Below are 26216 nucleotides of genomic sequence, written 5' to 3'. Positions count from 1 at the left end.
ATGTAAATGCCACTGTTCTCCTGAATCTGGCACTATTTTTCTTTTGTTTCTGTGTGGCTCCGTTCCTGAGATATGGCCTTCTATTTCCTGTATGTAAATCTAGTCTTTTTATTTTAAAGCACAACAGGGCATGGTCTTTAAGAACACTCCCACAGAGAGGAGCTAAGAACCACGCCCACTGGGTTAAAAAAGATGAGGCTTATATAAAGGAAAGAGAGGCTATAACTCAGGAATGGAAAGGCGCAGGAAAAGAAAAACAACGCCGGATTCTGGAGAAAAGCGGCATTTACACCAGGTAATCTATATATATAATTGTCTAAGGGTTTTTCCGTCTGTCTGTCTGTCTGTCTGTCTGTCCTGGAAATCCCGGCTCTCTGATTGGTCGAGGCCGCCAGGCCTCGACCAATCAGAGACCGGCACAGCATCGACGTAGAAATCCCGCGTCTCTGATTGGTCGAGGCCGCCAGGCCTCGACCAATCAACAATGGGCACAGCGACGATGATGTCATAAAGGACGTAGACATCCCGCGTCTCTGATTGGTCGAGGCCGCCAGGCCTCGACCAATCAGCAACGGGCACAGCGACGATGATGTCATAAAGGACGTAGACATCTCACGTTTCTGATTCAGCGACGGGCACAGTATCGACGTAGATGTCATAATGGTTGCCATGGCGACGATGATGTCATAAAGGTTGCCTCGACCAATCAGCGACGGGCACAGTATGCCGCGAATTCTGGAATCATCATTGTCCATATACTACGGGGACATGCATATTCTAGAATACCCGATGCGTTAGAATCGGGACACAATCTAGTAAATACAGATTTATGGCAAGTGACAGGTTCTCTTTAAGGGGTCCATAATCTTTACCACGTGGGGGCCTAAACTTCTCCGACTCTGTTCCTGGCTGGCTGAAAATGAATATGACTTCTTTTACAATTTTTGTTTTCACTGAAAAAGGAAACTGATGTTCAGGATTTATCTGGACAAGAATGTTGATGATGCATCCTTAAAATAGCCCATTAATACATTCGTGGGGGTCTTCCTGCCAAACTGCTTAATGAGCTGCAGTACCCAACATAGCCACTACAAAGTGTATGGCACTGTGGCTCTGGCACCAGAGGTCTGATTGATGGGGGGTGCTGGCAGTCGAACTCCCACCAATCTGATATTAATGGTCTATCCTAAGGAAAGGAGTGAGGACACATCCTGTTCCATATATTTCTGTGAGCTACAATTACATACAGATGAACAGCCAGAACATATCTCAACACAAGTGCATATATTAGACAGTTGTATATTTTATAGTAGCTGAGCCAGAGAAAGACGTCTGGGGCGGGGGATGGGGTTATTTATTTAACATATACTTTTCTAAGCGATGGACAGGAGACACAGCTTGAAATTCAGTGTCTGTCTGCAATGTAGCCCTATGCTTAGTGGTGATATCCTAAGGCTCACCTTTAAGGGGAACCTGTCGGCACGGTTTTCATATGGAAGTAGTGGTATAGCCGTGTTGGTGCTTGTCCACCAGTAAAAGTGATATTTTATTTATAGAGATCACATGTCAGTCACGAGAAATCTAATGTAGAAACCATATGCAAATTAGGCTGTATGTGCACTGGGGGCGTGTCATTGCACTTAGAAGATGCGGTCTGATTGCACTTCCGGCCTGATTTGCATATGGCTTCTACTCTTGTTTCACTTGGGATATATGAAAAAAAAAAGATTTTTAATGGGAGACAAGGGATCCTCTGTTCACATATTTCCACAAGAAAAATTCAAGGCTGCCTCTTAGATTTCTACCACTGCAGTGTGTGGACTAGAACCAAACCAGGTTTAGTCTCATTGTCATCGAATGATTCTGATTCTCAACATTTAATTGTCAAATAGAGAACATTAGGTGAATTGTTTTCACCTATATAGACAAAAATCTGCAATAAAATTTTCCATTGCACGTGATCAGGGTTGCACAAGCTTCATTAGCGTACAGATTGTCATTGGATTTGACACTAATTTAGGTTAGGTGTGAAATCCAACACACATGAACGAGGCTCAATACATTATAGAAATATTTAAGGCATATAGCAGGAGGAATTCCTGAACTATACCGTGAAGGTATTTTTACAATTGCTATGATTTGCAATTTAGATAAACATTCCAGTCTTTTCATTTGTGGGAGTGTTTTTTCCAGTAATATAGGCTGGATATGAGCGCTTTGAGTATCCGATCTGCTGTTCTATTTATTAGATCATATATCAGCTCAGTACTTATAACCTCATTATGTGCTTTCCTCCCTGGTTTGTTGCCTGTTTTCTTCACCCTCTCTAAGACTGAAAATGCTTCCTTCCCTCTCCACACTGTGGAGATCTATGTACAACCCTGTCACTGCTCCTATGTCTTAGATAAGGCAGTTGGAGAGCAGAGAGCTGTCAGGAGCAGAAGCTTTCATGGATCTGTAACAGTTTTGCAAAATACTTACAGATTATCTGCTATAGGAAAATGGTAAAAAATCATTACTTTCCCAGTAATATATGCTGGATGCGGGCTCTGGGAGAATCCAAGCTGCTACTTTCTTCATTAGCTCATATATCAACTCAGTAACTATAACCTCTTCATGTGCATTCCTGCTTAATTTGTAGCCTCTTTTTTTTTCCTCTCTAAGAGCAGCTACAGACGGCCTTAGATTTTCTCATCCAAGAATTGTACAGACTATGCAAATGCAGTGCCTGAGGAAAACATTGGACTTCTGCACTGCCCGATAGACTAACATTGGTCCAAGTGCGATCACATGTTTGGTGGGATTGTACTCAGACAGGAAATACGCCCGTCTGCACCTGCCCTAAGACTGCACATACTTCCTTCCCTCTCCACATCGTGCAGCTCTATACACAATCCTTTCACTGCTCGACTAACCTCGAAAGAAGGCAGGTAGAGAGCAGTGAGTGGTAAGGAGCAGGAGCTCTGATGGATTTGTAACATTTTTGCAGACCACTCAGCTAGATAAAGGCCTAATAGTCGCTCTGCTGCAGTAAAATGGTAGAAAATTATTAATTAAAACTATTTAGTAAGTTGCTTAACTTTGCATTTAGGAAGCAGATAAACAATAAAAAAATCTTTAAAGTCAGGATGATAGATAGATATAGAGATAGATGGATAGATATATAATAGATAGACAGAATGATAGATAGATAATAGACAGATAATTGGTAGATAGAAGGATAGATAGATAGATAGATAGATAGATAGATAGATAGATAGATAATAGATAGGATAGATAGATAATAGATAGAAGGATAGATAGATAGATAATAGATAGAAGGATAGATAGAAGGATAGATAGATAGATAATAGATAGATAGATAGATAGATAGATAGATAGATAGATAGATAATAGAAGGATAGATAGATAATAGATAGAAGGATAGATAGAAGGATAGATAGATAGATAATAGATAGATAGATAGATAGATAGATAATACTCCATCACTTTTGCAGAGGTAAACCCCACTTTATTTACAATATCACTACGACAATGAATCCCACAATCCCTATAAACAGTAGACCTTTCCTCTTGCCAAGGGTTACTAACAGCATTGCATTAGCAACATAATTTGTGACTGAGATGATAGATATTAGTCCGTGGCTTTGCCAAACTGCAGCATAACACTGGGGTCTTTTGTGCGCATTATTGGCACGCCGTCTTCGGTGGTTAAGACTTACGAGTGGAAGAACTCCCATGAACCCAATAAAGTCTTCCCTTGTTTTATAATCACATTTATCTATCACAGATGGAGCAGATCTCTGCTGTCTGGGTAAGGACAGATGTGAGCTTGGCATCACTCTCTCAGTGTAATGATGTGGGTGGTTTTTGGAAGATGCTAGCTCCCCCTCGAAGGATTGATTGCATGTTTTTTTCTTTCCCCAAATCAGCAACGTCTAGCTTGAAGCAATGACTGATGGCGCTAGTGTTATCGCACACTCTGCGCCAGTTCGGCCTGTCCCTATCACTTATCGGTTCAGTACATTTTGTGTCGTTCCAGTTAATCCTTGAAATGATCACATTACAGTGCTAAGCAATCATGTTAGTAGCGGGGGGTCCTGTAAGATGCAGCCACCTCTGCCTGGTGTGTAGAGGCGATGGGTAGACTTAGAAATGCAAACTGTTTCCATCACATCCATGATGTTCTCTAAGATACGCAAACATGGTGCACAGTCAGGAACATGCAGTACGAAGGTAGAACTCAGGATCACAACGAATGGCGCCACATTTGGCCCATGTTCTTTTGAACCATAAGTAGCTGTCCACCTTTGAGGACAATCTTTTTTTTTCACTTGGATGCATGTATTTAGGGCTCAAAAGTAAGTTTTTCAACTGGGTATCAAAAAAACGTTTACACCATTTGCCTTCTATGACCTCTGTGTGCTGCACTGCCCATTACTGGCTGCAGAATGAGTTAATTCAGAAGCCGTCAGCGAGCTTGTTCTGTGGGGATGGGTTGTAATAGTTTTATCTCTCTTTCTCTGAGCTCCTCTCAGCTGCTCACAGACCACATCAAAGTTGAATGTGCAGGGAAACAAACAGCATGTAAATTCTTAATGAAACACAATTTGCAAAAAAATTTTTTTTACCCAAAATACATGGATTTAGGTAAAATTAAACAAAAAGGCCACAACGGTCAACGAACCAATTAAAGGGAATTTGTCACCTGCCAATACACAAATTTAAAATAAGTGCACAATCACATTTGGACTTCAGCCATCCGGGAAACACTTTTTAATCAATATGCAAGTTAGGGTCCTACACCCTTGGCGTGGTCCTTCTGCCTCCAGAATTAGCATCACACGGTCAATCCCTGTATCTTGATTGACAGCGCTTACTTGCCTGGAGCGTGCGCTGCCTGGACAGAACCTAACAGGCCACATTCACACGCTCAGTATTTTGTCAGTACCTCACATCAGTATTTGTAATCCAAAACCAGTAGTGGGTTAAAAAATACAGAAGTGGTGACGTGTTTCTTTTCTACTTTTCCTCTACCTGTTCCACTCCTGATTTTGGCTTATAAATACTGATGTAAAATAATGATAAAATACTGAACGTGGCTGTTAGGACATAGCATTTATTCTTAATTCTGCCAGATGTGCAATTAGTAGACCCAGGGACTTGAGCATTGTTCATATGGGTCTGAACATTGACGCTTTTTGTTTATAGAATTGATGTTTGTGAATTGTTGAATGGCTGCTATTTAACTATTATTTCAGCTCCTACAGTTTGTTGTGTTGCAGTCTTTGGAGGACAGGGACGCATAGTAATTGAACAATCGATATTTGCTAATATATTCATTACCCATTGTATAAGTCAATGTAGCTTGTTGACTTGCAAACAGTGAAGTAAAAACTATGCAGATTGATTGAATACTTGAACAATGAGAGTTGACCTCATCACACCATCCCCCTGACCTGTGCATGATGGTCTGAAGAACAGTTATGAACTATAAAAGGGGATCTGCCTCTGTTCCCAGTGAGACTCTTCAAAACAACAGCTAAAGCACCATGGCTCCAACAAAAGGAATACAGATTTGACACTCTACAGGATGCCAGCTTAATGGACCATGGCTCCAGCTGGAGGAATTCAGATCTGATCCATTGACTATCACTGAACCCATGGAGTCGCTCGGAGTAGCCAGGATTTGGACCATCCGTTTCACCTGGCCCCATGGTGACCTTCGGGGAAGGCAGGCTTGGACCATCCGGTCACCTGGCTCCATAGATATATTCGGAGAAGCCAGGTTGGGACAATCCAATCACCTGGCCACATACCTCAATGGACTGCCAGCTTCCTAAACTTGTCGATACCTCCTCTCTGTAGGAGGCCGCCAAAAGCGGGGTGCCACTATTGGGGGTAGTCGGCCCTGGAAACCCCAAAGTCGCATCTGCCCTAATCCTGATGAGCCAGTGGAAAGGTGAGACTCTGTAATTTGCACCATCTTATGTACTTGTTGAGACTGTCTGTTGGTAGTTCAATAAAGTATTGCCACACTGTAGTATTATGCCCACGTGGAAGGAGTGAGGGCGTTCAGTGGGATGAGCCCTGGTCCATTCGGTCTTTCTAAAGACAGTTGGGCTGGCGGACGAGAGCTCCCACTGACCCTCGTGTCTCCACAGTGGCCTTAGGAGCGGTGCTCACTGACTCCTCAGCTGCTTGCTACACCGATACACCCATAGGGGCTCATTCAGACATCAGTTTTTCATGTTTTTCATAATACTTATACCGATTATAGTCTATAGGGCTGTTCACATGTCCGTGTACTTTTGCAGAATTAATGATCCACACAGAATAACGGAGACATGTCTGATCTTGATCTGAGTCTCGGTCGGATCAAATTGCCAATGCAAGACAATGGGTCTGTGAAAAATAATTGGACAGCACTCCGGTGCCATAAGTGTGCTTTCCGTTTGAGCAAAAGTTGAGAAACAGCCGTGTGATGTTAATTCCGATAGGGGAATGGTGCACTGAGCTCTGAATTGTGCCAACGGTGCAGCACCCTAATGTACATACAGCATTTAATGTCACTATGCCTGGCATATACACTGGGAAAAGCTCACAATATACCTGCAAGATGACGGACCAAAAGAGAATAAGACATCAGACTACACGATAAGTTATACTTTATCACATGGGAGCCAAGATGTAGATCTCAGAAGAAAAGCTTACCATTGAGCACAGGGCAAGGCGTGCAGTCATAGACCCCCCAGGCTACTCCAGTTCCCCGGCAGCAGGTATCCTGAGTCCGCAGGCCAGGGACAGGTGAACCACACTGGAAAGCAAGAATAAATCTGAATGAACAAAATTGGCGGAAAAGCAGATGTTCTTCCATCAGAGTTAAGAAATTACATAAGTTGGGCCCAGTGTTCCCAATGGGACAGTATAAGGGTAGTATTGTTGTCATTGACGGAGACTCGTGTTTGTGCTTTTTTACGACTAAAGAGGATTTGTCATATTGAACACTCAAGAGTGTTCAATATGACAAATCCTCTTCAAAGAAAAGGCTGCTTGATAAACCCCTAGAGATAGTGTAGTCATCTTTTTGGAAAACACTTTCTCCCTTAATCATAAGACTGAGAAGTCAATCATTAGCCTTGGAGAAGATGACTCCAACTAATCGGCCAAGAGCCAACCACATATACGTGTCAGAAGTTAGCATCTTGAAGAAAGGACATAGACATTAGATAAAAATCTGCTACAATGGTTCTGACAGCTTTGGCCAACTATGAAGTGAACCTGATTACTCCCAAGACTGACAGATATCTGATTGGCCTGGATGGATTCATTTCCGGACTTTCATCTGTGCTTTTTCTTGGCCTTCACAAATGAAGATAAACAGTCGTGACAGAGAACATGCCCAATATTTAATCAACGTTTTGGTGAACTTTTTTTTGTGTAGGGGAACCAAAGACTTCAAAGAATGACAGAGTCTTTAATGATCTTGCAAACAAATGTCCATCTACCGTATGTCCTACAGACCTTCTCCCTAACATCTATGGCCGGATTGGCTCTCTGGTGTTTTACGAGATTGCATCTTGTACTATGTTCCAGATCTATCTATGAATTTTCACAAATGTAATGAAAAGCAGAGAAAAGCAGATCCAGATGAGAGTTTGGGCAAGAAGCCAAAGTAATTGCACCTGCAGGGGTCTGACTGAAGCCATGTGCGAGTAACTCTTCGTTGCCTATATTTGGTGTCAGAACCGATAAGGAAAATGTTCACGTTGTCACTGCTTTACAGAATTGTGTACAAGACGCTCTGGTTTCCAGTTAAGTTCGGTTTGACTGTTTTCTATTAAAGTTAATTTTTTTTCTGTGTTTTTCTCGCATTTTATCCTTTAATTATATAAATCCTGCTTTGACAAATATTTACTATTGTTTTTGTATTCTTTTTGTTTCTAAGTTCATGTGGGGGGAAAATGCCTAAAGAAACTTTTATTTAGCACGCCTTGCGAAAGCAATTCTGCCGGATAGAGTGGCTTCAGTCAAATGTCAGTGAATTCTTTTTTCTCGTATTAAAAAAAAAATAAATTAATCAGTGTTTGTTAGTTTTTACCATCAGTTTTTAATCATGTTTTTTTATATGCAAAAAAATATACTGATGGAGGGATAAATGGACAGCATTCCGGGTGGCACTAGTGTGCAGTCCGAGTCTTACCTGTAGCTATAGACGTGAATGGGTGAGCTTAGTAATCTTGGACTATATTTTTAACAATGTTCCTAAGAACTAACAGGCTGATACCTGCTAACTATCTATCTGATCTGTCCGATACCGATCTTTGCTGGCACAGAGGGGTCACAGACCTCTCATGCCAGAGATCTGACATCACGTTGACAGAGCAGTGGCTTATCTTCTGCTTCGTTCTGTTGATGTGCCGTGACTGATGACATCATGCTGAATGACAGCCAGCTCCCCCACTATCTAACTACAGAAAGCTGGGTGTCATTCAGTCAACAGAGCAGCCCAGAAGAAGAAGAGCTGCTCTCTTGACCTGGAGCAACTGAATCGCTGGCAAGAGCGGTCAGTGACCATTCTGACCCGGCACCGCGTACAACAGGCATGCAGTTGCCTCTGTTAGCAACTACCTGCCTGATAATACTAGGTTTTCATTTTTTTACAGACATTCGGTCCATAAAATAACATGGACATGTGAACTGCCACGTAGACTATTATGTGTACATGCTCTATGGGAAAAAAACCCTCAGATTTGAAACACAGATTTTTGAATGAGGCCTTAGTGCTCATTTCCATATAATAGCCTTTCCATTGGTTCCCAAATGCCGGAGGCTAAGAGATGCCACATTTAATCCTTTCTTTGGAATAATTCCTATTCATTGTCCTCGAAGATGATAAAATAACTTTGCATGCAGGAATAGATGCCAGACGGGTGCACTCAGTGCACAACTTTGGGCATCAGTTGTGTCCAGGTATAATTTGGAAACTCAGCCTCATACTTAATAGTTTAGCCATAAAATTATCATCAGTTCGTGGTCCACCGATATACACCGCAAGAGTTCTGTTTGTTAAAATGTGTTAATTTGGTTACAAGTCAACTCGACAACGACATACTGGTATGTCTGAAGAGTGTAAGGCCTGAATTGTCAATGGTATGAACCTAGTTGCATGTAGACCATACAGATAACATCGCTATATCAGATAGACAGATGTCAGCATGAGTGCAAAAAAATTGCACTCAACCAAATCAGCCAAAAGAAGACGTAAATTATATAGCCACATGATATTTTAAAGTCTCAAAGCAGACTTTAAAATTATTCCACTTTTTGATAGTAGTTATTCCACCTAAGTAGTGTTGTAAGTTGGATAGTAAGGTTTGTATATGGTTTATAAGGGTTTGTACCATCCTTGATGTGTATTTCATATGTAATGATATTTGTGAATATAGTGATGAAATGTATGTATCTGGTAACTCAAATTGGACACTTCTCATACCTGGCCATTTTCAAGTCTTCTGAAGCAGTACCCATAGCCAGAGTTTTCAGTGTAACCATTGTTTCTGGGGCTGCTTTGAGCCTGGATTCTATAGACAGGGACTCCATTTTCCGGTGCGCGAGAGAAGACTCTACGGTCAGCATTTGCTAGGCCATCACGACTATCCACGCGTTCCACCTGATGGATGTTCACCGAGGCTTCCGGAGGGTGTTTTACATGAACATTGACTATGGATGCTCCTCCTGTTTGTGGCGAAACAAAGTATAGATATAACACAAGAGTGGGGTTAACCTTGTCCAGATATTTTACATGTGCATAGCGATCTATGTACAATCAGCGGTTCATTTCTATCGGAAGGTCTGTTCTCATCTAGGCTCAAGAGATGTTCTGGCTTAAGGGATTTATCACCTACACCCAGAAGGAAGGAGTTGTGTCACCGCTTCTTCAGGGTTACAAGACTTTTGACCGGAGTGATAATGGTGCATGTATTCTGCCATTTTATTCAAAGTCTTTTGCACTGTAGCACCGTTCTACAAAAATGGCAAGATTTCAAATGTATTGTGCAGATTGTAAAATTTAAAAAAAAAATTGCCAAAAAAATTACATAAAAATACATTTAACACCAAAACCTAATTTGGACAATAGGTAATTTTTAAATGAGATATTCCCTTGAAGGTGTCTGCTTAAAAAGACAGTCACAATGCAATGTTGCTTTCTTCAGACTCAACATGCGTTTAGACTAACCGACCTGCAGCGGTAAATTACTGCCGATCGTGTACGTAGAAATCAATCGGCGATAGTTTAATAGCCTGTTTAGACCGGCCTATCTCACTTTCATGTTCACAGTACGATCATTAGTATAACTGTTCTGTGCACATGCAATAAAATTGTTCACAGCAGCATAGGACAATGTGCTGCCGAGAACGATGATTTTTAAGAAAGCTTTAAAATAATTTTGAGTGATTTGCTGTCTGTTTAGATAGGCTGATTATCAAGGAACACTCATTCTCAATAAATGGCTACACTAAGAATACCAATGGGGACCAAAAAGTCCCTTTTAATTCATATTGGGGTCTATTGAATTCCGCTGATGAATCTTTGCAGCACTACTTTTCCTGTCGTCTCCTTATCTTTCATTGTCTGTCATTGCTTAAAATTTACTGGAGAATAAATCTGTTCTGGTCATTAATGGACACAGAGGTGCAGGACTCGTCATAAAACACATTATTACAAACCCTGCACCTAAGTGTCCATCACATGACCAGGACAAATTTCCATTTCCTGGCAAAAAAAAGAAGGTTCCTAATGACAACATGTATATACATGGCGGTCAATGCCATCGCTCTTCATACCGTCTTTCTCTGGCTGATGGTTGGATAGAGGCAATGTGTACGTCTTCACATTCTGATCCAGACTACTGTTTCTGATTGTGTACGCAGCAATTCCTGGACTGGCGGATAAAGGAGTCTCACAGAACTTCCCTGTGAAGTTTGGCGGGCAGAGGCACTTGTCCTTTTTAAAGCATACTCCTCCATTCTTACACAATAGAGGGCAAACAACTGTGGAAAGAGGAAAAATAGGTAAATATATACCCAGGACCTTCCGGATCATTATGATCTAGACATATATACTAGGCAATGGGATAAACACTACAATCTAGACCACCCTCAGTTTATAATTAAAAATGTGGATCCCTTGAATATATTTATTGGTGCAGTTAATGTTAATGTTGCCCACAGCGAAAACAAAGCACCTAATAAAGAACTTTACTTTTAACCCCACAATTCCCTAATAGGTGTATGTAAAGATTTTTTTCTTTGCACCAGACAACCCAACCAGATTTTCTTTTCCATCTGAATTAAAGAGTTTATCAGGAACGGTTCACTAATGGCCACATCTCCTTATCTTTCCCTGATTCACCTAATCCTTCACTTCTCGTCTCCTCTCACTTTCCCCATGTTCTTAATGTCTATTACATTGTATTCAGATAAAGCACATTCGAAAAAAAATGTTAACATTTATCTCTCCACAAGACAGAAAATGAATGCATGATCGCTGGAAATCTAACTACTGGTACCCCACCAATAACAAGAGCGGTGATCAAACATGCATACTTTGACTCCACTCAGAGTCTGCACTCAGGACTGAGCTTGCCTATTACCATCATAGACCATCAATAGAGTGCTGCTGAGCATGCATGACCCACGCTTTATTCAGCTGGGAAACACAGGCCCCCATTCTAATAATTGGCAGAGCCTCCAACAGTGGGGTCACATAAGGACCACGCATCACATGTTCATGGGCCAACCCTTATAAATAGGATAAACCATTGTCAATTGGCATATTGTTCTGTCATTTTCGTTAACATAAATTGGCCATAGAAATAAGATAATTCAGCCAATGGCTATCTCCCTTCTACACAAGAACACTAGGCTTATTGCTCCTGTTCCCTATGAGACAGCTGCGGCTAGACTTCTTTAGGTTTATCTCTTGTAGAACAAAAGGATCGGCTGTTAAAATTCAACAGGTCAGATCATTCTCTCCCCATCATTGGTCGAGGAGAGTTGGGAGGCCACCATACAAATTAGATGGTTGGCCGATTCCACCGTAAATCGACTGGTATGGCCAACTTTTATTCAGCCTATCATGTATATGGGTCTTTAAAGGAAATGTTTTTGAGGTCTGTCTCGCCACATATATGAGTACGCCCCATGGTGCATAGCTGTCATTTGTCACGACTGATTGTCCAAGTATGGAAACGAGGACACAATAGCTGGAAAAATCCAATATGGCAGATGGACCTTTCCACTAATATCAGTGCCTTTTGTCACTCTACTTCGTGCCACGAATAGGATCCGAAAATGGTCTACATCAGTATTTATAGTCGTCTATAGTCTCTATAGTATGTTCAGTTTAAAATATTAATACAGTATATTACTGTATATCAGATGGTCATCTCTAGCCTGAGGTCAATGAATCACAGCTATGAAATGGGTGGGGTAGGTTGTTTTACATTTGTCATTTTATTACATGCTCTGGGACAGAAAAGTTGGCAGTCTCTTAGCACGTTGCCTAAGTTGAGAGTCACGGCCGCCCACCCACATGTGAAGCAATGACAAATTCACGATAGCTATGACAAAGCAAACTTTGCTGTAGGCCACCTTGCGAATTGGCCTTGATCCCATGTCCTTTTCCACCCACATGGTCATTGCAAAGACGCAGGTTTGTGAGCATTTTGTGACAGTGAGCAGAAGCAGACAAGTCTAGGGTAGGTCCAAGACATTCCTGGTCCTCTAGATCTTGGTCCAAACACCCCCCGGATCCTTCACCGGGCAACAACTTCTGATGTAAAGCAGAGACTCACAGAAACAGCTTTGTGTTGTATAACTGAGGCTGGGTGTGTGTCCAGGGAGGAAGGACGCCTGATTAACTCTTATGGTGTACAAAGTACAATATCTGAACAAGAATTACACAAGCACAGGAACATCGGAGTCAATACCATGTCCGTCTATATCTCATAATGTCAGAGAGAAGCGCTTTAACGGTAAACAGATGTCCATTTGGATGTTTTCCAGCTTAAAGGGAACCTGTCATGTTCAACATGGTGTGTGATCTGCGAGCGGCAAGCTATAGACCAGGAGGAGCTGAGCAGATATTTAGTTTTGTGGGAAAAAGATTCAGTATAACTTGAATTTTATTCTAATAGATTCCTACTCTTTCTCTGTATAGAAGTCCAGTGGGCGTTCCTAACCAGTGATTGACAGCCTTTCCTGTACATACAGATAGAGGTCAATCACCAAGTAGGGCTGCCTACTTCATTAAGATGAGAGTTTTGTATTCAAATCCTAATGAGGGGTGTACGAGAATAAGATGGACCACTTTCATTAACAGAGGCACACGACTTATTAGTGACGTACGCTTCTGTACACGTTGTTAGAAATTTTACTCTGGTCAGTGATTGGAGTAATATTTATGGCGCCAAAAAAACAACACCACTTTTCCTGAAATTTGACTTGGGGGGGGTGTAGTCACAACCTGTCCTACCTGCTCCCCAGTTCTGCTCTTTGGGGCAAAGCTTCTTGAAACTGGCATCAAAATACTAAAAGTCGCAAAGTTTGTGCACAAAAATTTTGTCAAATTTTCAAAGTGTTTTACTACAATTTTTTGGCAAATACACTTTGATTTGTCACCCTATGTGTTCATCATGTTATTGTACCACTAACTAACTTTAAAATAGATGTATAATAAGGAGAAAATAGTCAAAAATAGCAAAGAATGTAGTTTTATTGGAAATCAATAACATATATAATAAATATCAAACAAAAATGACATGGCTTTCATATATATAAATCAGTGAAAAAATCCGTAGGTGTGATGGATGGCTAAAGAAAAGACCAGGGAAAAGGCAATGGCAAGCACAGATGGTAAGACTGTTAATATTAGCCTTGTGACAGATCACAGCACCGTCACCACCGCCTGTCATTCCTACATTAGTATAACCTAAGTAAACAAAGGGAATAATTACCCATTAGTGTTGCTGGATCCCATCTAGACCTGGGCCATATACCCCGATGCGCGTTTCGCTTACAAATGGTCTCGCTTCCTCAGGGGGTGCCTAATGTAGGAATGGCATGCACACATAGCAACTTAGCAATTGATGTGGTGATGGTGGTGGACCTGAATAGAATATTTGCACTTTATGCCAGCTACATATATTCAGGCACATATATCTGTCACAAGGCTAATATTAGCAGTCCTACCATCTGTGCTTGCCATTCCCTTTTCCCTGGTCTTTTCTTTAGCCATCCATCACACCTACATATTTTTTTCCCTGATTTATATATATATGAAACCCATGTCTTTTTGTTTGATATTTATTATATATGTTATTGATTTCCAATAAAACTACATTCTTTGGTATTTTTTACTCTATTTTCTCCTTATTATGCATTGAGTCATGAGTCACCATTCACATGGGTATATGTTATTATCTGTTACTGGTACCCTTTTAGATCTAACTTTAAAATAGATCACTGCAAATAGCCACAAAGCAGTTTATATATGGTAATATTAACTTAGAGGATGATGAAGAGAAAACGTATAAGGCCGGTTCTACACATCCAAGTTTCAATTCCATGTATGAACTGCTATATGCAATCTGGCCGAGGGTCTCCTGGCCCAAAGTCAGCAGCTTTCATATATATACAGTACAGACCAAAGGTTTGGACACACCTTCTCATTTCAAGATTTTTCTGTATTTTCATGACTATGAAAATTGTACATTCACACTGAAGGCATCAAAACTATGAATTAACACATGTGGAATTATATACTTAACAAAAAAGTGTGAAACAACTGAAAATATGTCTTATATTCTAGGTTCTCCAAAGTAGCCACCTTTTGTTTTGATGACTGCCTTGCACACTCTTGGCATTCTCTTGATGAGCTTCAAGAGGTAGTCACCGGAAATGGTCTTCCAACATTCTTGAAGGAGATCCCAGAGATGTTTAGCACTTTTTGGCCCTTTTGTCTTCACTCTGCGGTCCAGCTCACCACAAACCATCTTGATTGGGTTCAGGTCTGGTGACTGTGGAGGCCAGGTCATCTGGCGTAGCCCCCCATTACTCTCCTTCTGGGTCAAATAGCCCTTCCACAGCCTGGAGGTGTGTTTGGGGTCATTGTCCTGTTGAAAAATAAATAATGGTCCAACTAAACGCAAACCGGATGGAAGAGCATGCCGCTGCAAGATGCTGTGGTAGCCATGCTGGTTCAGTATGCCTTCAATTTTGAATAAATCCCCAACAGTGTCACCAGCAAAGCACCCCCACACCATCACACCTCCTCCTCCATGTTTCACGGTTTGACCAGGCATGTAGAGTCCATCCGTTCACCTTTTCTGCACCGCACAAAGACACGGTGGTTGGAACCAAAGATCTCAAATTTGGACTCATCAGACCAAAGCACAGATTTCCACTGGTCTAATGTCCATTCCTTGTGTTCTTTAGCCCAAACAAGTCTCTTCTGCTTGTTGCCTGTCCATAGCAGTGGTTTCCTAGCAGCTATTTTACCATGAAGGCTTGCTGCACAAAGTCTCCTCTTAACAGTTGTTGTAGAGATGTGTCTTCTGCTAGAATTCTGTGTAGCATTGACCTGGTCTCTAATCTGTGCTGCTGTTAACCTGCAATTTCTGAGGCTGGTGACTCGGATAAACTTATCCTCAGAAGCAGAGGTGACTCTTGGTCTTCCTTTCCTGCAGCGGTCCTCATGTGAGCCAGTTTCTTTGTAGTGCTTGATGGTTTTTGCAACTGCACTTGGGGACACTTTCAAAGTTTTCCAAATTTTTCAGACTGACTGACCTTCATTTCTTAAAGTAATGATGGCCACTTGTTTTTCTTTACTTAGAATTTGTATTATGGCAAGAAAAAAGCAGCTAACAGTCTATTCAGTAGGACTATCAGCTGTGTATCCACCAGACTTCTGCACAACACAACTGATGGTCCCAACCCCATTTATAAGGCAAGAAATCCCACTTATTAAACCTGACAGGGCACACGTGTGAAGTGAAAACCATTTCCGGTGACTACCTCTTGAAGTTCATCAAGAGAATGCCAAGAGTGTGCAAAGCAGTCATCAAAACAAAAGGTGGGTACTTTGAAGAACCTAGAGTATAAGATATAATTTCTGTTGTTTCACACTTTTTTGTTAAGTACGGTATATAATTCCACATGTGTTAATTCATAGTTTTGATGCCTTCAGTGTGAATGTACAATCTTCATAGTCATGAAAATACAGAAAAATCATTAGATGAGAAAGTGTGTCCAAACTTTTGGTCTGTTCTGTATGTCTATGAGGGTGTTGTGTTTGGGTCAGGAGACCCAAGGCCTGCAAGTAATGGTGGGGTCTGGGCCATAATTTGACGAGGCATGAGGAAGAGTGGATGGATATTCAGAAAGGAAGGGCAGAGCTCAGAGGAACAAGTCTTCCATCCTAATGTTGGTCCGTTCATATCGGTATCATATTCCTTTTGTCATGTCTACTTGATGGACATAGTGAAGAATTCCCAGTATAGACCCAGTTCCTAGAGATACCAGTATTGACCCAATGTGATGATATTATTTGGTGGACAGCCTAGGTAAAGATGTCAAAAGAGAAGTTAGATCTCATCATTTGGGGTTTGTTGTCTATGAACTTGGGCTGAGCTGTGATCTTACATTGTTCTGCAGTTGTTTAGGGTTATTTCTCCGGCCGTACAGTATTATTGGATGTGTGCCTGACACTTAGAGCAGGCGGAAAAGATTACAGATCGTAATGAACATGGCTCTCCATGTGCCAAGAACAGTCAGACAGAGAAGGTGGGTGCATACAGTATCTTATTGTAATACCCCAGTGCCATTGTCTTAAAGGGAATCTGCTAGCATGTTTTTGATATGTGATCTTACAGCAGCATGATGTAGGGGCTGAAATCCTGATTCCAGCAAAGTGTCACTTACTGGACTGCTTGATGCAGTTTTGATAAAATCCCTGTTTTCTCTGCAGCAGATCTAGAGGTGCTAAGAATGCTGAACTTTGTATAACCCCGCCCACACCCCTGATTGGCAGCTTTCGGAGTGCACTATACATTGTGACCAATCAGTGATGGGGGTGTGGTTATACACAGCAATTAACTAGGCAGCATGAGACACCTTGTCTGGCAGTGATAATCTCCTTTTGATAAAACACTGCTTATATTGAAACTACAGCACACAGATTAATAAGTGATACATCCTTGGAATCAGGCTCTTAGTCAATACATCATGCTGCTTTCAGATTAACGAGAAAAAAACCTGGTGACAGATTCTCTTTAAGTGTGAGCTGTCAAGTTAGTTGGCACTCTCCATTTATGTAGCAATGTAGGATTAAAATAAAAGCTACTGTAATTTTATTCTAAAGCTTAAAAAAAGTTAATAGTAGTTTTCACTGTCACCTGGTTTTACACAAACCCTGCATGACATACCATAATCAGCATCTTCATATCTGATCCTAATGCAGACTATGCAATGAATACAGGACTGATAGACAATCCCTAAGGCTGGCTTACATTTCAGGACGGGGAATTTGAGGACAAAAGGAAGGGGAGAATCAAACATATATAACACGTGAAGCCATCTGTGATAGCAGACTGAGCGGCATGTATGTTATATACAAAAGATGGGGCAGTGTCTTGTTCGAGGACATGAGGTTCTGATTTATCAAAGGTGCAGATAAGGCTATGTGCACACGGAGTATTTTTTTGAGGAGGTCAAAAACGACGAGTTGTCAGGAAACACTCCTTCTTTGAAGAGCTTTTTTTAGGAGTTTTTAATTACCCAATGTTGTTTTGATGATTTTTTAAAGCATTTTTGCAGAGTTTTTTACCTGCAGAATATTCTGTACTCTTTCAAGTGGACAGTGCGTAGCTTGAAGCATTTTCCAGTAGGAAATGCTTCAAAGAAGTGACATCCTCTTTGTTTTGAGATCTTCATCAGGCACATCAGTTTTGCAGGACCCGGTCCATTGACCAGATTGGTAATCTGTGGCCGCTGGACGGGAGTCCTGAGAACTGTCTTCTACCTACTGACATCTTAGGCTCCTCTTTTGATTAGCTAGCCTGACATGATGTCTTCTTTGTGGTGTGAGGTCCCTCAAGGCCGGCGAATTAAAAGAAGAGCCGCGGATGCCAGGAGGTAGATGGCGGTTCTCATGACTCCTTTCCAGTGGCCTCAGATTGCCGGTGGGCAGGAAATGATTTTCACCATCTCTGGTCATAACCTGTTAGATGCACATAGTGGATGAACGGTATGTGTCAGCCTCTCCACGTAGCGTCCACTACAATGCTCCTAACACACCGTGACCAAGGTCCAATAAGTTGTCCTTCTTGTAACGGGTGGTACCCCTGAATGTGACATCGATAAATGTCATTTTTTTCACTATAAGGCTACTTTCACACTAGCGTCGGAATTCAGCCCGTCGCATTGCGTCAGGCCGAGATTCCGACGCTAGCGTTGTTAGCGCCGCACAACGGGTGCAGCGGATGCATTTCTCCGGCGCATCCCCATTGTGAGGTGCAGGGAGGTGGGGCGGAGTTCCGGCCGTGCATGCGCGGTCGGAAAAAGCGGTCCGTCGGCAGCAAAAAACATTACATTTAACGTTTTTTGCTCCTGGTGGTCCGCCACAACACGGCGCAACGGTCGCACGACGGTTGCGACGTGTGTCAATACGTCGCAATGCGTCGGTAATGTTACTCTATGGGGCAAAAACGCATCCTGCAAACAACTTTGCAGGATGCGTTTTTTCCCCTAAATGACGCATTGCGATGTATTCCAAAAAACGCCAGTGTGAACGTAGCCTAACTAAACCGCATCATGGTCTTTCCTATATTATTGTTGGGATATCAATCCTAACACCATCCACCCAGAGTGCCGACCATAACCTAAAGTACGGACTCGATTGACGTTGCAGTGTACACAAGAAGTGGCGATGTAGGAAGGGAGGGCATTTCATAAAAAAATTCTGAATAACTTTATTTTTCAAGAATAACCCCCTTTAAGAATCACATGATCTGTAACAGGGGCGGACACGTCACTGGTGCAACCGATGCGGCCACACAGGGACCCAAGAGGTAAAGGGGCCATTTCTACATCCAAAGCAGGTGGAATTGTGCATTATGATGAACTCTTTGGCTGCAAAGGGCCCATAAATTGTTCTTGCACAGGAGCCCTCTTCTATCTGCGTCGGCCAGTGATCTGCAGGGTACGTTGATTATTTCCCATGCGTGCCCCGTCTGTCTTGTTCTTGTGCCATAGTTGTGGGCTATTATACTCCCATGGATCAGATGCCCAATAACATTATGTAATCACACCTTACGGAGTGTCATTTTTATGATATATAGACCCTGAAAATGCCAGACATCTATAGAAAGGAGAATATGTCCCTGGTACAGAACCCCCCATCGTAATGTAATAGCACCCTGCATTGCACATACCTCCCCCCGGCCCTGCACTGCCAGAACTAGCTCTCTCCCTGCGACGCTGGTTTCCGGTGTAAGTCGCTGGGATTAATCAGGCTTGGATTACTTATATAAGCCATTAATTATGATAATAACCCCTCTGAGGGTAATATTCCTCAGGGGTCATTACATACTGCATATAGTGATAGGTAATGGGTATATCTGCAGGAAACGTATTCACAGAAAAGATCATACTTCCACCAGTCTGCAAACTGGAGAACGGGGGCGCAAAAGGGGTCGGGGAGCAAGAACTTAGTGAACACTTTAGAGCATTCTTCACAGCTGAATTTTGTATTGTTGAAGGGGTTGTCAACCTTAGGGACTTTTTTTTTTTACTTAAATGCATGTATTTAGGAGCTAAAAATCATTTTGGCAAATGGAATTTCTCAACAATGTTGCACCGTTTGGCTTTTACAGGCTCTTTGTTTCCCGACACATTCAACTTTTATGTAATCTGTGGTGATAAATCAGCTGAGAGGAGCTTAGAAAAAGACAGATAAAAGAGTTACAAACTGTTTATTAGACCGTCAAAATGAGCTTCTTGACACTACTGGGACAGCCCCTTCTGAATCCCTATGTTTGCCACCAGTAAAATAATAACACTTATACTCACCTCCGGTGCTGTTCCAGCAGTCTTGACACTGTTCCTCCTGGGGCTCCCGTGACATTATGTCATGCAATCCCCGTGGCCAAAGAGCGCTCACGTCACTCTCCCCGCCCATGTACAAATCAAGACATCTGAAGGTAGTGAGAGTTGTGGCTTCCCTGTCCTGTCCATCCGGAGGAAGTGATGGGATTCATATGGATCAGGCAGATAAATCTAAGAAATCAACTTTCGGAGCTCAATTTCTACACACTGCCGATTTGTTTTATGCAGCACCTGGATGAAGTTTGCTCAAAAAATTGCAGCATACCCTGAAAATCTGGAGCATTTTCGCCCAATGTGAACCTACCCTGAAACGAAACCTGTCACCATCAATCCCGATATGGTCCCTCATTACAAATAGCCATTATTTTCTGTAATATTGCTCCAGCCATAAATTTGCCACATTTTACCCTAACCAAGTGTGGATTAAGAGGGGCAGTATGAAATGCCGTAAATCCGCCCCACTGTTCCAGTGAACATCGCCTGCAGCCCCTGTACTTTCCTGCTGATTCCCACATAGGAGAATAATGAAAAAAAAATATATATGAACCACTGTTCTTATTGCTCATTTGTTTTGCAATGGATTTCATGGCACCATGTGTTTCAGGTTTATCCATATCCACAAATATGATGCAGAACAGATTCTCCCTGCACGATCTCTAACCTGCTGTTATCTACTACAGACCAGGCCGCCAGTCACTTTTCACTTCTTTTTTTCTAGTGAGGCCAGGTACACTCCATGTCTGGGGTTAACATTCCTCTTACACACATTATAAATGTCTAACTGGACAGTAGTTGTCAAACATACAAACATCTCCTACACTAACGTACTTTTTTTTTCCACACAAAAGAAAGAGAGCGCAAAAGGTCCCAAATAAAATCAGAATCATAATTTATTTAAAGTTACATAAAAGGCAACAAATTATAGACATCAGGAGTTCACAGACAGAGTAGGATAGCTGATTTCACAGGTGTTAGACCCAGGAGCCGCTTATGTAATAGTGGATGGGAGAACAAAAAACACCACATAAACTAAAGCTGATATAGTGAAAAATATATTGGCTTGTCAAGGGATACAATGCTGCCTAACTAAAGCCAATTCTTATATGTAGGCTTGACCTCACGTGAGTTGAGCGTAAGAACATGGGATTATGTCAGGGATATAATGGCTTCTAAAAATGTTGAGGACGTTAATACCCTAAAAACTATCCCCCGCCATTTTAGTGTTCATCATAACTGAAATCCAGCTGGATTTCAGATGTGGGGTATTGATAGGATACGCTTGGGTATAAGGGGTGGTGACGTAAAAAAGATCTTGGCACAGCATGAATATCGCTGGATCACAGTATTGGGGACTATAACTCCCACAGGTCTCAATGAACATATAAGTTTTGTTCTCTTTTTATAGATATAGTGTCACTGGATTTGACCTTTTTAATTCTCATTGTGTGTTTGCTTTTTTTGTCTTGTTTCATAGTTAATTACATGTTGATGGAGCTGAAATATTTTCTATGTTGAGGATCCGTGAATTCGTTTAGAAAAGAGTGATTTTTGGTACTCACCGTAAAAACTTTCTTGGAGGCTTCATTGCGGGACACAGGTAACATGGGTGTATGCTGCTGTCGCTAGGAGGCGGACACTATGCAAAAAAAAGGAAAATAGCTCTTCCTTCGCAGGATACACCCACCGACAGGCACCAAGTACCTCAGTTAGTGTTAAAGCAGTAGGAGAAGCAACTAAAAACTGAACATATGCACTAATCCAACAACGAAGGCATATAGACCAAATAATGGTACAACACATGTACCAACCAACAACTAAGGCACACAGGCCCAAAGATGGCATAAACAATTAGGGAGGGTGCTGTGTCCCCCAATGAAGGCTCCAAGAAAGAGATTTTACGGTGAGTACCAAAAATCCCTCTTTCTTTATCGCTTCATTGTGGGACACAAGTAACCATGGGACGTCCCAAAGCAGTCCCTAGGGTGGGGAACAGGAAAGATGCAAAGAAAAAGACAGACTCAGGTCGGCCGTTGCATAACCGCCGCCTGTAGCAACTTGCTTCCCAGGCCTGCAACAGAAGTGGCACCGCTATGAACCCTGGAAATACGACCAGATCACGGCCTTACAATTTGGAAAGCCAAGGCCTGGTGACAAACAGCTGACTGTCGGTATGCGTCCAATATTGCTGAACGAATCCAACGGCAATAGTGAACGGAGAAACTGGGAGTCCGTTACAGCGACCTTCAGAGATGACGAACAGGGTATCAGATTGCCGAAAGGGGTCAGTCTTTGAAAAGTAGACTCGGATAGCTCTGACGGGATCCATCTTGTGGAGGGATTTCTCCAGGGGGATGGACCAGAAAGAGACACCGAGAGAGAAGGACAATGTCTTCATTAAAGTAAAATGAAAAGACCACTTTAGATAGGAAGAAAGGAACAGGCCTGAGAACTACCTTGTCCTGATGTAGAATCAGGAGCGAGGAACGGCAGGACAATGCTGCTCACTCGGGAACTCTCCTGATGGACGTAATGCAACTAAGAAGACAACTTTCCATAACAGGAGAGAAAACGTGATGTCTTGAATGGGCTCAGCAGAAGGACGCCAAAGACAATGTTAAAATCCCATGGATCTACCAGAAGACGATAAGGAGGGGCCAGGTGGGCGACTCCTTGAAGAAAGGTCTTTACGCGGGAACGAGAAACCAGATTTCGTTGGAAAAGAAATGACAGAATGATAGACCAGAGTCAAGACCCACTTGTAGAAGACAAAGAATGGAAGGAAGAGAACAGGACATAGGAACCAAACCCTTGTCCTCACTCCTACCGGAAGAAAGCCTTTTAGTATCTGTAGTAGATACGCAAGGATGCTGGTTTTCTGGCCCTAAACATGGTTTGAGTGACTTGATGGAAAAAAACAGCCTCCCTCAGGACTACGGCCTAAACGGCCATGCTGTTAAACTCAGACTGTGAACTCTGGTGGAAGAGGGGGCTTTGAGAGAGAGGATCTAGATGGCCTCGAAGCTTCCAGGGGGCGTCCATGAGTATGTTCACCAGGCACTTCTTGTCCAGTTGAGCTATCAGGATTACAGGGATCCCTTCTGCCTTAAACCCTTTCACGACTCTCGGGTCAAAGGGAGAGGCGGAAAAAAATAAGGCAATTGGAATTGTGACCACGATATTACTTGAGCCTCGTAACAGATGGCTAGTGGATTCCGGGACCTGGCATTGAACTAAGAAACCTTGTGGTTCATCTGAGATGCCATGAGGACGACGTCCGGGGAGCCCCATTTCTGCATATCTGGGTGAAGATGGCGGGGCTGAGCAACCACTTGCCCGAAGCAAGGACCTGATGGCACAGAAAATCAGCGGCCCGATTTTCTACCCCCCAGAATGTGCTGGTGTTGTCTGACTGTATGCGGACCAGCTGGCTCGGAAGGAGGGTATGCCAGTGGCGAAGAGCAAAGAAAACCGCCCTGATCCCCGGGAGATTGATGGGAGAGAGCAGCCTTTCTGGGCATTCAGCGGCACTGCGCTGTGTGACGAAGAAAGAAAAAAAAATAGCTCCCCAACTGAGGAGACTGTCCTGCCACCGGAGAGGAAAGAAGAACTTTCTTCATAAGACTGATGCAGATAGCATCACCAGGTGAGGGATTGCCTCACTAAGAGAGGTAGAAGCACGGGACCATCCGGGGAGATGGACCTCTTGTTTGAAGACGACCAGAAGGCCAGCAGAAGAGGACGGGTATGGAAATAGGCAAAAGGAAAGGCTTCCACAGTGGCAATCCTTTTCCCTAGAACTCTCCTGCAAGACCGAAGGGGGAGAGAAGGTGGTCGCTTTAGAGTACGGATCCCCTGGAAGAGGAATGAAACCCTCTCCTTTGGAAGGAAGACATGGCTTTGGTCGTGTTGAACCTTAAACCTAGAAACACCAGCTGCTGGGCAAGGGTGAGGGAGAACCTCTCTCTGTTGATAATCCAGCTGAGATGGACCATAGCATCCAGAGAAAACTGAAGACTCTGGTCGCAGTCTCGGCGGGACGGTTCCTTCATCAGAAGTTCATCCAAGTAGGGAAATATGAGAATCCCCTTGGAATGAAGGATGTCGATGACCACTGTCATGACGTGAATAGTCTGAGAGCAGAGGCCAGGTTGAAAGGGAAGGATGTAAACTGATAAAGATCCTCCTGGATCGCAAACCATTGGGACTTCTGATGCTGAACACAAACAAGAAAGTGAAGAAATTGTCCCGATTCCATGGAAGCAATTACCGAACGTAGGGACTCGGTCCTGAAAGGCAGATCCAAATGTGACATTTAAATCGCTTGAGGTCAAAAAACGAAAGGGGCGGCTAGTCTTCCTTCGGGAATATGAAAAGAATAGAGTAGAACCCCCCCAAAAAAAGTTGATTCCTGGGGATGGGTACGATCACTCCTGTGCGTGGTAGGGAAAAAGACGGCCTGAAGAACCCCTGGGGCCTGTGACGTATGTCTTGGCGGGCGAGACAGAAAGAAAACGTCTTTCTGGAGGCGAAGAAAAGTCAATTTTGTAGCCAGAGGTCACTATTTGTCTCGAGATTGAGGCAACCATTTTCTATTAAAAGGACTTTAGACTTGGACCGGGGAAGCGAGGTTCTTTTCCCACCGGGACATCCAAAATTATTTGATCCAGCTTGGATCCAAAAGTTCTAGGGCCTTGGAAGGCAAAACCAGAGAGACCAGAGAATGTGGCGTATAGCAGGGATGTTGCTGGTAGCCATGGCGGAACAACCAGCCACATCAAAAGGAAGCAGTCAGAAGACATTTGCCGGCATGGGCAGTCTGATCTACCAGATTTGGTATCTCATCCAAAGAAGCCTAGAATACCCTAACGAAGCATTCTTGCCCAGGCAGACATGGATTTTGATACCCAGGTGGAGGCAAATATAGGACAGAGAGAGGTGCCAGCTGATTCAAAGGCTGACTTAGCAGAGGATTCAATCTGTCTATCCATAGAATTCTTAAGAGATGCACTTTTCAGCAGAAATAAGACTGTCTTGGAAGACAGGTGACAATCCGGCAGATCCACATTAGGGAATACTGCCCATTTACCACCAAGGTGGGGCTAAAGGGATAGAGAATGAATAGCTTCTTACTTCCTAGGAAGCGCTTTTCAGGGTGTTCCCAGTGTTTAGACATAATCATCACAAATTCCCTGTGATTATGGAAATGCCGGAAAGGACATTTTACCTGTTTGAAGACAACGGAGTGCTCCTGAGCAGGTGCCTCGTCCTCCCTTAGGTTCAGAATTTGGACAATTTGCCAAGATGAGGCTAATGAGCATATCTTGCCTCTTTTAGGTCTGGTTAGTATAGGACTCAGACTGGGAATCCATATCCGACCCCAAAAGCCACCTCCAAGGAGGGGGCATGGGAAGGAACCCGCTTCTTTTGCTTTGTACCCGATTTGTCCCTGGTAAGGTCGGGGTCAGGTGCGTGCGAATCACCGTGAAAGGCGTTCGTAGCACTGGTGGCAGAAGACCAAGGAGGGGGCATGGGGAGGAGCCCGCTTCTTTGCTTTGTACCTGATTTGACCCTGGTAAGGTCACGGTCAGGTGCGTGCGAATCACCATGAGAGGTGTTCGGAGCACTGGTGGCAGAAGACAAATGTGGAAGTCGCTCCAGGACATAGACCAGGGACTGTGAAACTTTTGTCAGGTCTGAGACCGAATGCAACATGGCAACAACCCACTCCGGAGGGAGGGGAGTGCTCTCATCCCAGGCTGGTCCGAATGCCACTTCTCTTTAACAGATGGCACAGGCGTCGTGGATTATAGGAACAGGGATGGGCCTCCCTGAGATGGGGCAAGTGTAAGGGACTAGGGCTACTGCTGGAGAGAGCTAAGCCCTTGTGAAGAGAGAAAATAACCAGTCTGGGCTGATCCTACTTGATAACAGAGACGGCGCTGTCACTGCTCAGGCTGCAGAGTCCCCCAGATCCAGTGCAGGTTAGTGATGGACGCCTGTTGTGCCCTTTGGAGCTGGAAGTCGATGGTGACAGACACTGCACGAAT

At 43.0% G+C, this 26216-nt stretch overlaps 1 protein-coding gene across 2 annotated transcripts in view; it reads right to left on the bottom strand.

Moving 5' to 3' along the window:
- The window catches only part of LTBP4 (latent transforming growth factor beta binding protein 4), a 115554-nt gene that overhangs the window by 46595 nt on the left and 42743 nt on the right, over positions 1-26216 (bottom strand). For both annotated transcript variants that reach the window (XM_069746768.1, XM_069746769.1), the window contains exons 2-4: positions 10849-11055; positions 9497-9738; positions 6715-6817 (exon numbers count right to left, since the gene is read on the bottom strand). In XM_069746768.1, the coding sequence (XP_069602869.1) occupies positions 6715-6817; positions 9497-9738; positions 10849-11055 (552 nt within the window). The remainder of the gene's footprint in view (positions 1-6714; positions 6818-9496; positions 9739-10848; positions 11056-26216) is intronic.

Source organism: Ranitomeya imitator, chromosome 2, assembly GCF_032444005.1.
Source record: "Ranitomeya imitator isolate aRanImi1 chromosome 2, aRanImi1.pri, whole genome shotgun sequence".
NCBI lineage: Eukaryota > Metazoa > Chordata > Amphibia > Anura > Dendrobatidae > Ranitomeya > Ranitomeya imitator.
Note: the sequence above shows the minus strand (reverse complement) of the source record. Positions and strands in the feature narration are given on the sequence as shown.